The sequence below is a fragment of the Colossoma macropomum genome, unplaced genomic scaffold (assembly GCF_904425465.1).
Source record: "Colossoma macropomum unplaced genomic scaffold, Colossoma_macropomum, whole genome shotgun sequence".
Taxonomy (NCBI): Eukaryota; Metazoa; Chordata; class Actinopteri; order Characiformes; family Serrasalmidae; genus Colossoma; species Colossoma macropomum.
This window is the reverse complement of record NW_023494807.1, coordinates 32,054,257-32,068,965: the sequence shown is the minus strand read 5'-3', so window position 1 is coordinate 32,068,965 and position 14,709 is coordinate 32,054,257. Positions and strand designations below refer to the sequence as shown.

General features: G+C 39.2%; 1 protein-coding gene across 2 annotated transcripts in view; it reads left to right on the top strand.

The window, feature by feature from the left end:
• Window positions 1–12,669, top strand: part of gng12a (guanine nucleotide binding protein (G protein), gamma 12a) — a 62,365-nt gene extending 49,696 nt beyond the window's left edge. For both annotated transcript variants that reach the window (XM_036556180.1, XM_036556179.1), the window contains exons 2-3: window positions 11,589–11,697; window positions 12,504–12,669. In XM_036556180.1, coding sequence (XP_036412073.1) covers window positions 11,593–11,697; window positions 12,504–12,629 — 231 coding nt within the window. In that variant the 5' untranslated portion in view covers window positions 11,589–11,592 and the 3' untranslated portion in view covers window positions 12,630–12,669. The remainder of the gene's footprint in view (window positions 1–11,588; window positions 11,698–12,503) is intronic.
• Window positions 12,670–14,709: the final 2,040 nt, after the last annotated feature.

Below are 14,709 nucleotides of genomic sequence, written 5' to 3'. Positions count from 1 at the left end.
TTGTTACGAGGCTTAAAAAAAAAGCACTCATGATGGTCAGGCACTTGCCAGAACCATGCACATGAGTGGAAACTCCCTGAGCTGCTGAGCTGCATTTCAGGCTGCTGCTGCGGTGAATTGACTGAGTTATTCAGTCTGTGCACATTGCACTTCATGTTGATTTAAGCTTCTTTCATTACAAAATAATTAATTTATGCATCATATTGTGGGATTCACCCATCATTTTTAACTAGTTTTTGTTTAATTAAAGCACTTTGAATGACAGCAGTGTTCTGTGAAGGTGCTGTATAAATGAACTTGCCTTGCCTTAATAATAGCAATTATTATTATTATTTGTATTTATTCAGGTTACTGCCTTACAATTCTTTGCATACAGTTCTGTTCAAAAATCAGAGCACCCCCCGCCCATTTCATTTATTTAATTTACAGTCAAAACAGCCATTAGGTACAAGCTACTGATATTTCAGGTAGTATTTCTGAGGAGGTTAGATTTAAGATAATCCACTGGCATAAGAAAGAGGGAAGTCAAAGTGAAAAAAACAGGACTTTCCAGTTTTAGATTAAGAGCTACAGAGACAATGGGGCTCCTAACAACCACCTGGAAGACCTCGACACCAAAACTGCCCCCCCCTATCAGATAAACAGCACTTAAAGCTTTCATCTTTGAGAGAGAGGAGAAAATCAAGCTGCTTCAGATCTGAAAACATCCACAGGTGTTTCTGTCCATCCTTCCACTGTGAGAAGACGACTCAGCGCTGTGGGTCTGAAAGGATGTGTAGCTGTCAAGAAGAACCTCACTGAGAAAAGGAGACGGACACATCAAACAAAAGCTGAACAATGGACTGACCAGCCCAGAGTCCAGACCTCAACACCACTGAATGTGTTTGATCACTTCAGAAAATGATCAACCAGCTTCTAAGACTAAACTTTGGAGGTGTGTCTGCAGATTCTTTGAGGAGCTGAAAGTGAGTCTCCTGAAAAGAGTGGAAGCTGGAATAAAGGTAGAGAGTGACTCACTGAACACATCTGATATATTTAGTTATTGAGGCTTCTGTGTGATTTTCTGCTGTTTTCCCTTGTATTTACTTCAATGGAAGGTGGTCTCTGACATTTACTTAGCACTGTATGTTTGTGTACTTGGCACATAAAGGCTATTTTTGATTCCTGATGCTAGATTCATTCTTCTGTTCTTCATTCTGCTCTTCGTCAGTGGAAAGTTTAGTGCAGTTCTGCAGTGCAGCTCATATTTATTCCGACTAACAGCAAAGGCTTAATCTGTTCTGTGGAACTACGTGTATAAACTGCCAGTGGAGGAAGCAGCTGAAGTGAAATGTTTTGTGTATTGTTACTGAGAATTCATACCATAGGCTGCTACATCTGCTGTTTGTTTTCTCTGAAACTGTAACGTGGCTTGACTTTAAGCTGGCCTTGTCGTCTGGGGTTTCAAGATGCCTGGCACGCTGAGCAGGACTTACAGTCCTCAGGTTTCTGTGTATTTCCCTTACAATCTTAAAGCAAAACAGATGTCCTGTGCTCTGTATTAATATTAGTGATTTAATCAGTTGAAGATGTCACCTTTATAAAATTATCACACTATTTTCAGAACCAGAAACTGTTCTTTGTATGTTACTTTCACCGCCGATTTTCAAAATTTCTGCATAATTAAGTAATTAAGATATATAAATATTTCAACAAAGTCATTCAGGGTGGTTTGGTGTGAAATGCTCCATTCTAGGGAAGCTAAAGTCAGAATTATTCACAGTGGTGGTGATAGGAACCAGACGTCTGAAGAATTTAACCGTTAAAATGGCTTTTGCATATTAATTAGGCTTAATACTGAGTAACTACATGGGCTGCAGTGCAGACTTGCTGAGCTATTCTTAGGTCATAGATGTGTGTAATAAAACTTTGGACCCGTCGATGAGTCCTGGCCATTTAAGGGATTAACACCTCTATAAAAGCTCCCTCTCAGAAGGTTATTACCTGAAATGGCTATGACTGCGCTACCCTGTGTCTGAGACACCGAGTGCGTTTACATACAATAATCTGATCATAATCGGATTTCTGCAGTTATCTCACTATTCAAATGGTCATGTAAGCATCATACTCCGATTTCTTAGATCGGAGTAAGGTCTACAAATCTAGAGAGCTGGATTTTAGCTCAGTAATCTGATCTCTCAGTGCATGTATCTCTTACTCTGATTTCTTTCGGATTTCTTAGTCTGTGCATGTGTGAAAATAGACGGCGGTACCAGAAATAAGCGAACAGCATCGCCACGAGACGCAGCAAAACACTTTTAGAGCGACGCTGAAACCAAATACATGTTTGATGAAATGAAGGATTTAAATATTCTTCATTTTCTAAATGATGGAAGTTCATATTTTCAGGTAAAGTGGTGCGATGTTAAAGCCGCGGAATGAAGTTTTGAGTTTTACATTACATTTACGTCACGTCTTCTTCTGTGAGTTTATTGGCTGGTTGCAAAGCAGAAATCTGATTACTGTCTGACTCATGTAGACCCAGAGTTTCCCCATTATCTGATTACTTAAGTGTATGTAAACGTGTTGATCCGATTACTGACAAAATCAGATTTTCTGCAGGTATGGGATTATTGCATGTAAACACACTAATTGTTTGACAATAGTTTTGAGAAGGTTTTGGGATAAAATCCGTTTTAAAATCCATTCTTGGTGGAGGGATACATGTAGGGCGATGTGAGGCTACATAGTCCACAAAGAAAACTTTTTTTTTTTTAGAATTATCCCTATTTTACCACCGTTAACTTTCCATATAAACTCAGAAGACTCGTGTAGGTTCACTGGTGGTTCTGGATAGTAAATAAAATGTCCTAATTTTTGTTGTAGTCATGGCGACCCCTGGTTCCTATCACCACCACTGTAAAGAGATCTACAATCTCTACAATCTCTAGAGTCTCTACAATCAACCATTTCACAACAAACCACTCTAAATGACTCTGTTTACATCTTAAACATTTACTCATGCATATATTTTCAAAAATGTATGAATTCCCCTTTAGGTAATCTCAAATCGTCCTGCTAGTGAGATTTCTGATGTTGTGGCATTAAAAAAGGACAAACATACATTGTGTAGCTAAAAACAGCACTAGCACGCATCTGAAAGCTTGAATGTACTTCATCCTTTTGTCCATCTTTATAGGTTATAATCAATTATGACTCTTCAGTGGATTGAACTTGAATGATGGCCTGTGGACCTTTTGATTCTCCCATTGTTGACTTACTTATAATGTTTGTGTGCTTTTCTATACCAAAAACTGTCATAATTCATTTTACACGATCATTTTCCAAACTTTTATATCCCTTAGAATTAAAAATGCTGTTTTTTGTTACTGTGCCTTTAAGAGTGATATATGTAAATGAGCTCTGTTCTGATCGGCTGTCCTGTTTTGTGTCTTGTTCAGAAAGCAGGGCTGAAGCACTCCTTTTGACTTCAGTGTAAGTAGGCGGAGCTAAACTGTTGTATGTTGAATAGGCAGTATATGTAAATGAAATGGTTTGTGTGACATCACAAAAACAGTGAACTCAAAACAGGCCATATTTGCAGTTTAGTTACCCTATATGGACTTGGATATGTATGGAGTTGGTTCAATATGTGGAGTTGGTTGGTATGGTGTAGTGGGTAACACCTCTGCCTTCTATGCTGTAGACTGGGGTTCAATCCCCCTACACTAAACCAATAAGAGTCATTGGGCAAGACCCCTAACACTACCTTCGCCTACCTGTGTAAAATTATTAAAATTGTATGTTACGCTGGATAAGAGCGTCTTCCAAATGCTGTAAATGTAAATGACTTTATGAATTGAGACGTGAACAGAAACTTTAACAGTGTTTACAAACTGCATCAAACTTTTTGATGTTAGAAAAGTGAGGTTAGTGTTCCAGGGTATGGGCCCTTTAAATGGGTTGTGGAGCTGTAAACTGTGTAGAAAATGTATATCAGTGACTGTTCTGTGATTAGACCCCCCTGTACGGTGAGGATCAGCCCTACTGAGCTTTCCCATGGCAGAGAGCTTTGGATGTGTGGTGGCATGTTGATGCTGATAGTGTGAAACTGTCTAATAAACAAAAGCATAAAGGCTGAAACCTCAGCAGACTTTACTGAGCCGCAACAGTTTCAACAGTTGGACCTGACAAAGCAGCACTGCAGGTGTTTACAGTAAACAGAGATATTTTGAATCTGAATATACAGGATTCACTGTTTGTTGGTAGCACGAGATTATTGATCCCATCACTTCTGTAAACACTGAAGATGATGAGACCTTTATTTGGTCCTGAAGAAGAAACAGGTGGTTGTTTTTGTCCCAGACTCTCCTGATGCCAAAGGAAACGTATTACGAACACATTTAAAGAGACAGTTTTGCTAAAATTACGTTGAATTTACTTGACCTTGGTTGGTTTACATATTTTACATACTTAGGTGATAGGAACCAGACGTCCACCTCTAAAAGCTACCTCACAGAAAGTTATTACATGAAATGGTTATGAATTCACTGCCTGTTTATGATAGTTTTGAGAAGAGTTTGGCCTAAAACATGTTTTTAAATCTGCTAATGGTGGAGGGATACATGCAGGGCGTTGTGAGGCAAAATAGTCCCCAAAATAAAAATGATTTTTTTCAGATTCATTCCTATTTTACCATCATGAACATTCCATATAAACTCAGAAGACTCGTGTAGGTTCACTGGTGGTTCTGGATAGTAAATAAAATGTCTATATTTGTGTTGTAGTCAACCCCTGGTTCCTATCACCACCACTGTAAAGAAATCTGAGTCTCTGCAATCAACCATTTCACACCAAACCACTCTTTAATTATGCAGAAAAATAGAAAATGTCCCCTTTATGGCTAAGGGAAATGGTGACATTGGGGAAATGACTCATGTTTAAAGCTGCACTATGTAAGATTTTTTGTTAAAACTGAAAGAAGTGTCGTTACTGAGAGAGGAGAATAAAAACAGGCTAAAATATGGTGAGCATGCACTGCTGCGAGTCACCCTGTAAAGACTGAAACGATCATTTAAAAGTCAGAGGTGTCGGGTCGGGAGGTTTTCACACCACACCGTACGTCTTTACAAATTAACGTCACACGCACAGGCTTAAAAAGGAGGTCCGGCTCGATGTTTAGGGCTCAAATGATCTCAGAATCAACATCATCCTGATGAAGATGTGATGACAACAGTATATAATTCACTCACATCCTCAGAGACGCTCCTTCACCAAGTTTAGACTGAGTCCTCTTCGAATTCTCTTTCAATCAGCAGAGTCATCCGCACAGGAAGGGGGCCGAAGCACAACTGATGTTACAAATTGTTCTTCTGCATCTGCGTGCAATTACAAATTTCCACCAGAGAGGTCTCCAAATCCCCAGATCTTGCCCAGTGTACACTTAAAAAAGATGGTTCTTTAAAGGTTCTTTAGTAAAGTAAATGGTTCTATATAGAACCATGAAAACATAAAGAACCCTTTACATCGTGAAAGGGTTCTTTGCATTGTGAAAGGGTTCTTCAGAATATGCTGTAGATGGTTCTATGCAGAGGGTTCTATATAGCACCAAAAAGGACTCTCCTATTGTTACAAGCTTGACATCTTCACAATAGAAGAACCCTTTTTTTGCTATATAGAACCCTTCTCAGAAATGTTCTATTTATAACCATCTTTAATAATGTAAAGGGTTCTTTGAGTGTTCATGGTTCTATATAGAATCATTTTCTTTACTAAGGAACCATGAAGAACCATCATTTTTAAGAGTGTAGCTTTAAGCAAACCCAGAGAATTATATTTGGTTATAGCACTAAATTAATTTTATTTATTGATTCTAAATTGGAATATAGAACAAAACACAGCCTCCACCATAAACGTACTGCGGTAATATACAGGTTTACACTTTTATACTGGAATTGAAATTGGGAAGCATTGTTGCTGTTAACACGATATCCCTGAATTGACGCTGCCCTTAATCAAACATGCTTTTATTGTGCGTCTGCAAACAGCAGGAAGCTCCAGAAACCCTCCAGGCTGTGTCTGTAGAGTGTAACTCAGCTGTAGCTTGTTGTCCGACTGTTCTGGAATAAGGATGTCATTATGCAGCTCTTCCTGGATGGACAGGGATGTTCCTGGTTTTTATCATTGTGCGGTGTAATAGCTTCCTTACACTCTCTTTTCACTCAGCTTTCCCTTACAGGAAGATGAATTCTGTGGATTAAACACCTTTTGCTTGTTACATCAGACCCAGGAGCCTGAGGCAGCGACTCAAGAGGAAAATTACATATTACAAAAAAAAAACCAAAACAAAAAAAAAGGTTAGGATCTATGTGATGTGACCAGTGGGGAACCCTCGGGTCCTTGCAGGCCTTCAGAGGAGGCCTAATGATCTCTGTGACACACACAGTACACGTCTGTAATTTTTACTTAATTTTCATTAAATATAATAATCATGTTTGTTGTATTTAAGCTCTGCAGATGTTGTAGTAATAGTCTTATTTCGCTGCTAGATTTTGTTCGAAAATGTTACAATCTTAAATGTGTGAAAATCTTGAAACTTCATCTTGAAAATTATCAGGTTTTTTTTCTTTGTCCATAATATCAATTGGTGATGAGCATTCTGAGCAAGTGACAGTCGGCTCTTTTGGCCGGCATTTCAAAAATGTTTTCAGAACTTTTTCAAAAAAATTAATTTGGCTTGTTGTTTAAAAAAAATGTATTTAAGTCAGTAGATAATTATTTTCACCAAATTAACTTTGAGAGACAGGGATCACAAGATAAGCAGACGGGCAGAATGCAGGCACATCAGTCAGCAGTCAAAGGCAAAAAGAAGTCAAAGAACAGAGGAACTGATGAGGCACTCTTGGAAACGTGGCTAAGAGGTTACATGAATACCAACAAGAACGAAAACAGAGGCAAACTAACACAACATGCAGCAGGTGTCGGGTATAATGAGGGGGCAGAGCTGGGATGTTCCCAGGAGATCCAGGAGGGGGTCCTGTGATTTAGTTTGTCTTAATTTACGAGGAAAGAAAAATAAATTTGAGTCAACTCCTAAACCCGTTCACGAATGACATGCCTGCTGCACCATTTAAGATGGAACGGGAAAATTCAAACAATAAGCTGGTGAATGAGAAGCGACTTCAGCCTGGTAAAAATCAAACGTTGAGAGACATTTTACAAAAAAACTGTTCTACTTTTGTGGAAAAGTTTCCTGCTGGAGATGTGAGAAAAGCAGCTATAGCTGAGCTAAAGCTTAAAACAGAGCCAAGTAAGTCTGCGTTTTTTTTTGTTTTTTTTTTTGTTTTTTTTTATATATAATATTTTTTAGCCCATACTAGTACATCAGCACATACTGAGACATATTTACTGCCAAGATGGTAAAATGGACATAAAATATTGTGGCTCCCAAAGTGGTTTTAATTTTTCTGAAAGGACGAAATGTCTCTTCTTAACATTTGGGTTGCGACCCCTGGGTTAATGAAAGATCACATGGATGTAATTGATTTTCTTTCTCTTGCTGCTTCTTAAATAGTACATTGTTTGTACATCATAGTTTTTCATTAGTTTTGCTGGGGCATTTGTTTGTGCAGATCTCAGAAAAGCCAAATATCATGATACGTATTTGGTATCCTGATATATTTCTGCCACATCACCCAGCCTTTATTGGTAATACTATTACGGTTGACCTCAGTTGTACACAAACCATAATAGGCGCTGATTTGTCTAGCATGGCCAACGGAGACAGTGAAGCAGCACAGGAGCAGTGCATTGTGGTTTCCTTTTTTTCTCTCTCTCTCTTTGTTTAGTTTGGTTGCTCAGAAAGCGAATGACGTTGCTGCTACTGTAAAGCACTGCGCGTTCACGCTCGTCCAGTAATGATTACACACACACACACACACACACACACAGACACACAGGGAGTGCAGTGTATGATTGAGGTGTGTGTGTGTTTTCAGTCGAGGGAGGAAACAATTTCTACAAGAAAAGAAATAAGGCCCAAACTTTTTTGTGGCCGATACTGAAACCAGTTTTAAGGTGCTGAAATTCTAACTGATGATATCTGTTATACAGCACTGTGCAAATATCCAAAACCTTTATTTTCAGTGAAAACAGCCATTAAACACAAGAGTCCAGAAAAAAGCAGAAAACTTATTTCACAGAAGCCTCAACAACTAAATCTAATATCAGAAGTGTTCAGTGAGTCGCTCTTCAGCTTTACTACAGCTTCCATTCTTTTCAGGAGACTCACTTTCAGTTCCTCAAAGAATCTGCAGACACGCCTCCAAAGTTCAGTCTTAGAAGCTGGTTGATCATTTTCTGAAGTAATCAAACACATTCAGTGGTGCTGAGATCTGGACTCTGGGGTGGTCAGTCCATTGTTCTGAGAACAGCAGCAGCTTCTTTGTTTGATTTGCAGATTTTCTTTTTCTCCTCTTGAAGAAATGAAGTTTTACTTAATGCCCACTTTGGCTTGAAGTTAAATAAATGAATGGTGGTCTCTGACCTTCTCGGAGTAATAAGACTACGTAATAACGTGTGGGAACGAGATCCTAATGCTATGCCATGACTTAGTAAGGCGTGGGAACGAGTTAATTGAGTTGTAGCCACGACTTCACAAGATAATTTCTTTTTAAGCTGTAGCTAAGGCTTAATTATCTCTTTCCCACGCCTTACTAAGTCGTGGCCTTGCATTAAGATCTCGTTCCCACACGTTATAATGTAGTTCTATTTACGTGATGTCACCAGCAGGGCTCTGTAGACTTTTGCACAGCACTGTAATTATATTTATGTAGATTTTAATTGTATAATCTGAGGGACAGGATTAAGGACATAGGTTGAGCTAGTCTTGGACTAATCTGCAGTGCCACAGATGAATCACTGTTGTAAAATCCGTTTAGTCTAGGGTTAGGGTTTTCCCCAAATCGTTCAGCCCTAGTTCTCAGCCCACTGATGTATGTGTCACGCTTTAGAGAAATCTCTGTCTTCTTATTTTCAAAGCTTTTTGAGATGAGGGGCTGCTGCTTGTTGTAAAAGTAGCATATTGTAATATTTTATGTTTGATATTTTCTTTCACAGTCACTTAATTTGCTTAATTAACTCCTCTTTGAGGTCATTCTGCTGGCAAATTGGAATTTGGCTTGTCGGATATTTTATTTATGCAATTAAATAAAATAATGTAATTTAAAATTTAGTTAGAATATTTTTAAGAACTTTTTCAAAGCTGAACTGAGGGAATTCCGAAACTGCTGAACAGCATTTTATGGCTGCTGTGAAAAAAGGTTAAACTCTATTACTGGTTAGTTGATCAGTTACCAGTTTGGTTGGTGTAGTATTGTGGGTAACACCTCTGCCTTCTGCACCGTAGACTGGGGTTCAATCCCCCACCTGAGCAAGAACCCTACACTAAACCAATAAGAGTCATTGACTCCTAACACCACCTTCACCTACATGTGTAAAGTGATCAAGTTGTAAGTCGCTCTGGATAAGAGCCTCTGCCAAGTGCTGTAAATGATATGTGCATATTTTAAAGAAACAGAGCCTGATGGCTGCAGCCATTTCTATACATTGTTTACCACATACACTGATCAGGCATAACATTATGACCACCTCCTTGTTTCTGCGCTCATTGTCCATTTTATCAGCTCCACTTACTATATAGGTGCACTTTGTAGTTCTACAGTTACAGACTGTAGTCCATCTGTTTCTCTGATATTTTGTTAGCCCCCTTTTACCCTGTTCTTCAGTGGTCAGGACCCCCATTGACCCTCACAGAGCAGGTACTATTTGGGTGGTGGATCATTTTCAGCACTGCAGTAACACTGACGTGGTAGTGGTGTATTAGTGTGTGTTGTGCTGGTATGAGTGGATCAGACACAGCAGTGCTGCTGGAGTTTTAAACACTGAGTCCACTCACTGTCCACTCTATTAGACACTCCTACCTTGTCAGTCCACCTTGTAGATGTAAAGTCAGAGACGATAGCTCATCTGCTGCTGCACAGTTTGTGCTGGTCATCCTCTAGTCCATCAGTGGTCACAGGATGCTGCCCACAGGACGCTGTTGGCTGGATATTTTTGGTTGGTGGACTATTCTCAGTCCAGCAGCGACACTGAGGTGTTTAAAAACTCCAGCAGCACTGCTGAGTCTGATTCACTCAGACCAGCGCAACACACACCAACACACCACCACCACGTCAGTGTTACTGCAGTGCTGAGAATGATCACCACCCAAATAGTACCTGCTCTGTGAGGGTCTATGGGGGTCCTGACCACTGAAGAATGGGGTGCATGAGGTTTGTTCTGTACAGTTATTTCAGAATCTTTGAAAGTCTCTGCATGCATTGATTTTTTTATTGTTTGACTAGTTTTAAAAACTCTCAATCCTCAGTACTGAATGATGGGATTCTCCATTACTAATATAGTCAACAGTGACCGCCCTAGTATCATGATTGCTTTCCGTTCATTTGACGTTTTGTTTTGTAGCTGCGTCTCTGTCTTTGTGACCGCAGGTCATCTGGTTACCTAACTTCTCTGAAACATGGGCCATGTGCTTTAAAAGGTTCAGAAAGCTTTGTCGGATGTGGTGGCTTTCGTTTCACAACCTCCTCTTGTGCTGCGTCAGAAATGTCCTGTTCTTTAAGGTTCAGAGGCAGGATGCAGCCTAGCACACCCTGAAACACTCATTCACACTTCGATACAACGGGCTGTCTGAAGTCAGAGACCACCCTTAATTCACTTGATTTCAAATCAGAACAGCCATTAAGAACAAGTTATCCATTTTTCAGCTACAGAAAACAAATTTTTGACAGAAAATTACTCACAAGTGTTCAGTGAGTCACTCTTTATCTTTACTACAGCTTTCATTCTTTTCAGGAGACTCACTTTCAGTTTCTCAAAGAATCTGCAGACACGCCTCCAAAGTTCAGTCTTAGAAGCTGGTTGATCATTTTCTGAAGTAATCAAACACTTTCAGTGGTGTTGAGGTCTGGACTCTGGGGTGGTCAGTCCATTGTTCAGCTTCTTTGTTTGATGTGTCCGTCTCCTTTTCTCAGTGAGGTTCTTCTTGATCAGCTACACATCCTTTCAGACCCACAGCGCTGAGTCGTCTTCTCACAGTGGAAGGATGGACAGAAACACCTGTGGATGTTTTCAGATCTGAAGCAGCTTGATTTTCTCCTCTCTCTCAGAGATGAAAACTTTAAGTGCTGTTTATCTGATGGGGGCAGGTTTGGTGTCTACCAGGTCTTCCAGGTGGTTGTTAGGAGTCCCAGTTTCTCCTTACTTATGCAAGTGGATGATCTTATATCTAATCTCCTCAGAAATATCTCTGATAAATGAATAACTTGTACTTAATAGTTGTTTTGACTGGAAATTAAATAAACCCAAGTGGTCCCTTAGCTTTGTACAGTGCTGCACATACAAAATAAACACAATATAAAGAAACTGTTCAATGTCCTCAATAATAGAGAGTCCTTGTATTTGTGACTCAGCACAATTTCTGCCCTTTCATTTTATTTATTTTAAATTGTGGCTCTGAATAAAGAGTAATGAATTGTGTTTGTGTTTCACAGGTTTATGTTGCTGAAAATGTCTTCTAAGATGACGAGGTCAGACAACATAGCCCATGCAAGAAAGACAGTTCAGCAGCTTCGAGTGGAGGCCTGTATTGAGAGGATAAAGGTGCGTGTTTGCACTACTATGTTCCAGAAAATGTCTCTCTTCTTTTCACCCTTGTGATTTGCTGATATGGTCACATGTTAATATAGTATTTTAAAAATTATGATTATGCTCCCAAAAAAGTCAATAAGTTGTGCATGAGGTAAATAAAAACAGAAAGCAATGATGTGTAAATCATTTCAACCCTATATAATATATATAACACTTTTCCACTTCGCCTTAGTCCATCATAAATGAGCTCAGGCCCAGAGAAGGCGGCAGTGTTTCTGGGTCCTGTTTATATATGGTCTCTTCTTTGCATGACAGAGTTTTAACTTACATTTGTGGATGCAGCAACGAACTGTGTTCACAGACAGTGGTTTTCAGAAGTGTTCCTGAGCCCATGCAGTGATTTACACTACAGAATCTGTCTGTTTTTAATGCAGTGCTGCCTGAGGGTCCAATATTTGTTTTGAGCATTGAGATTCAGCGGTGCATTGAATCATTTCCTATAGGGTCAAATGTTGGTGACATACTTCATGATGCACTGAATCATTTCCTAGATAATCTAATCGGATTATTATCAGATCTCGAATTTAATGATGCAGTGAATCATTTTCTAAAGAATCGAAATGATTTGTGGTGAAATTTGAGATCTCATGAAGCTCTGAATCATTTTTTACATAACTGAATCGAATCATTGGAGATCAGAGATTTACACCCATAGGAATGACATATGGTAACTTGGCGCCGTGTGAATACTGTACTGAATATGGTATTCGGCTGTGTTTCTGAATGACCCATCACTTTTCTCTGCTCCTCTCATCCAGGTTTCCAAGGCTTCAGCTGATCTGATGCGATACTGCAGTGAACACGCCAAGTATGACCCCCTGCTCATGGGTATCCCTGCCTCAGAAAACCCCTTCAAGGACAAAAAGCCCTGCATTATATTGTAGTGCGCCCACCTCAAGTTCCTTATTATTTAATTAATTCCACTCAACACTGCCTTAAAGTCCAGATCTACTTAAAACTGTGCGGAACGTTTCGGGCCGCATTTTAGATCCAGTATGCGTTACTGTAAATCAGTGTCAATCAGTACTAATCACTCAACGATTAGCTTCATTGTGCATTTAATACATCTTTTCTTATCATAAAGATCATATATTCCGTTCGTACCGTTGTTCAGACCGAACTTAAAGCATTCCAGGGAACGACTTCGTCCATAACTGCAGAAAAAAGTGTTAAATTGCTCTTTTCCACCAAACTGTGCCATTAGTTGATGACTATGTGGTTTGTTTTAGGAAGTTACACATGTGAAGAAACTGAGAGAGAAAGAGAGAAAACTGAATAACTGATGAAATTAATAATCGGCACATTTATGAGAAAACCTGTCATTTCCTCATAAGGCCAAGACAACATTACTGGAACAGAAAAAGGATGTTTTCTGCTTTTTCAGGTTATTTTTAATGAAAAATCTTTTTGTCCCACAGAGTCTTGTTGGTAGTAAAAAAAAAATGGGGATGTTGAATAAGGAGAAACATTTGTGATGTGTTGACTAATCGTGTGGTGTTCTAGTATTTTATCACTGATCCTTATAGCAAAGGGACTGATTCGTCTTAAGGAAGTTGTGTTTCTTAATGTGTATTGAAGTGGACATGTTTCATTGTTTTATTGAGGGTGAATACTTTATCACAAGAGAAAGTTCTGGGTTAAATAACTGCAGTATTGGTTGAAAGTAGATGCTACATTAAGCTTTGTGCATTATGAATGGGACCGTATTAGCAAATAACAGCAGCGTTGTGCCTATTTCAGCCACTATACCGGTGAACCAAACTTAAATCCTGATTGGTCAGTGTGGCTCTCGCTTGATTCCAGCCACATGTATTTAGCTAATGCAGTTTAAATGAAGAACTAATTGACATTGAAATCTGATCTAAAAACGTTCAATCAAAATCAGTCTAGATGACAATCACTTGTTATTTCATGCTGTTATTGACCAGCCATACTTTGTTTTCTCCCCTCACTGGCCACTTTATCAGAGACCCCTACCTTGCATTTCCACTAACTGGCCACTTTATTAGAAACACCTACCTTATAGCTCCACTTTTTAGGTGTAAACTTACAGACTGCAGTCCACCTGTTGCTGCAGGTTATCCTCTATTCATCATATTATTTGGGTGGTGGGCCAATCACGTTACATCACGTAATGTCAGTCTTACTTCTCAGCCATCCCTGTGGTCAGAAACTGACCCCTGATGAAGGATTATAGGATGGCTCATGCAAACTGTGTATCAGCAGATGAGCTGCAGTCTCTTAACTGTACACCAGCAAGGGATGGGTTTCTAATAAAGTGGCCAGCGAGTGCTTTATTTGCTAGATTTGTCCTTATATTTGCATTATACAAGGTCGTAAACGTGTGGATGGACCTCGATATTGTGAACAGGCATTCTTTAATTCTGTCCAGTGAACATCAGTTTAGTGAGTATATGTGGATTTGCTGGAACAGTGGCTGAACTAGGCATCACTTGCCTTAAAGGGGAATTCCACCGATTTTCTAAAATTTCCACATAATGAAATGGTTAAGATGTAAACAAAGTGGTTTGGTGTGAAATGCTGTTTTAGAGAACTTACCAAGTCAGAAATGTTCACAGTGGTGGTGAAAGGAACCAGAAGTCCAATGCCTCTAAAAGCTGCATCACATTGAATGAATATGAATACGCTGCCTGATGTCCAAGACATTGTTTTACGATAGTTTTGAGAAAGTTGTGGCCTAAAATGTATTTTTTTTATATCCATTCATGGTGAAGAGGTACATGCATGGCATTGTGAGCCAAAATAGTCCCCACTGGTGTCTTATTTTTACAACTTTATGACTGTTTTTCCACAACATTCCATATAAAAACTCAGAAGACACGTGTAGGTTCACTTTTGGATAGTAAATAAAATGTCTATATTTGTGTCGTCGTCTTGGTGACCCCTGGTTCCTATCACCACCACTGTAAAGAAATCTTAAAGAGGTTAATTCTGAATGACTCT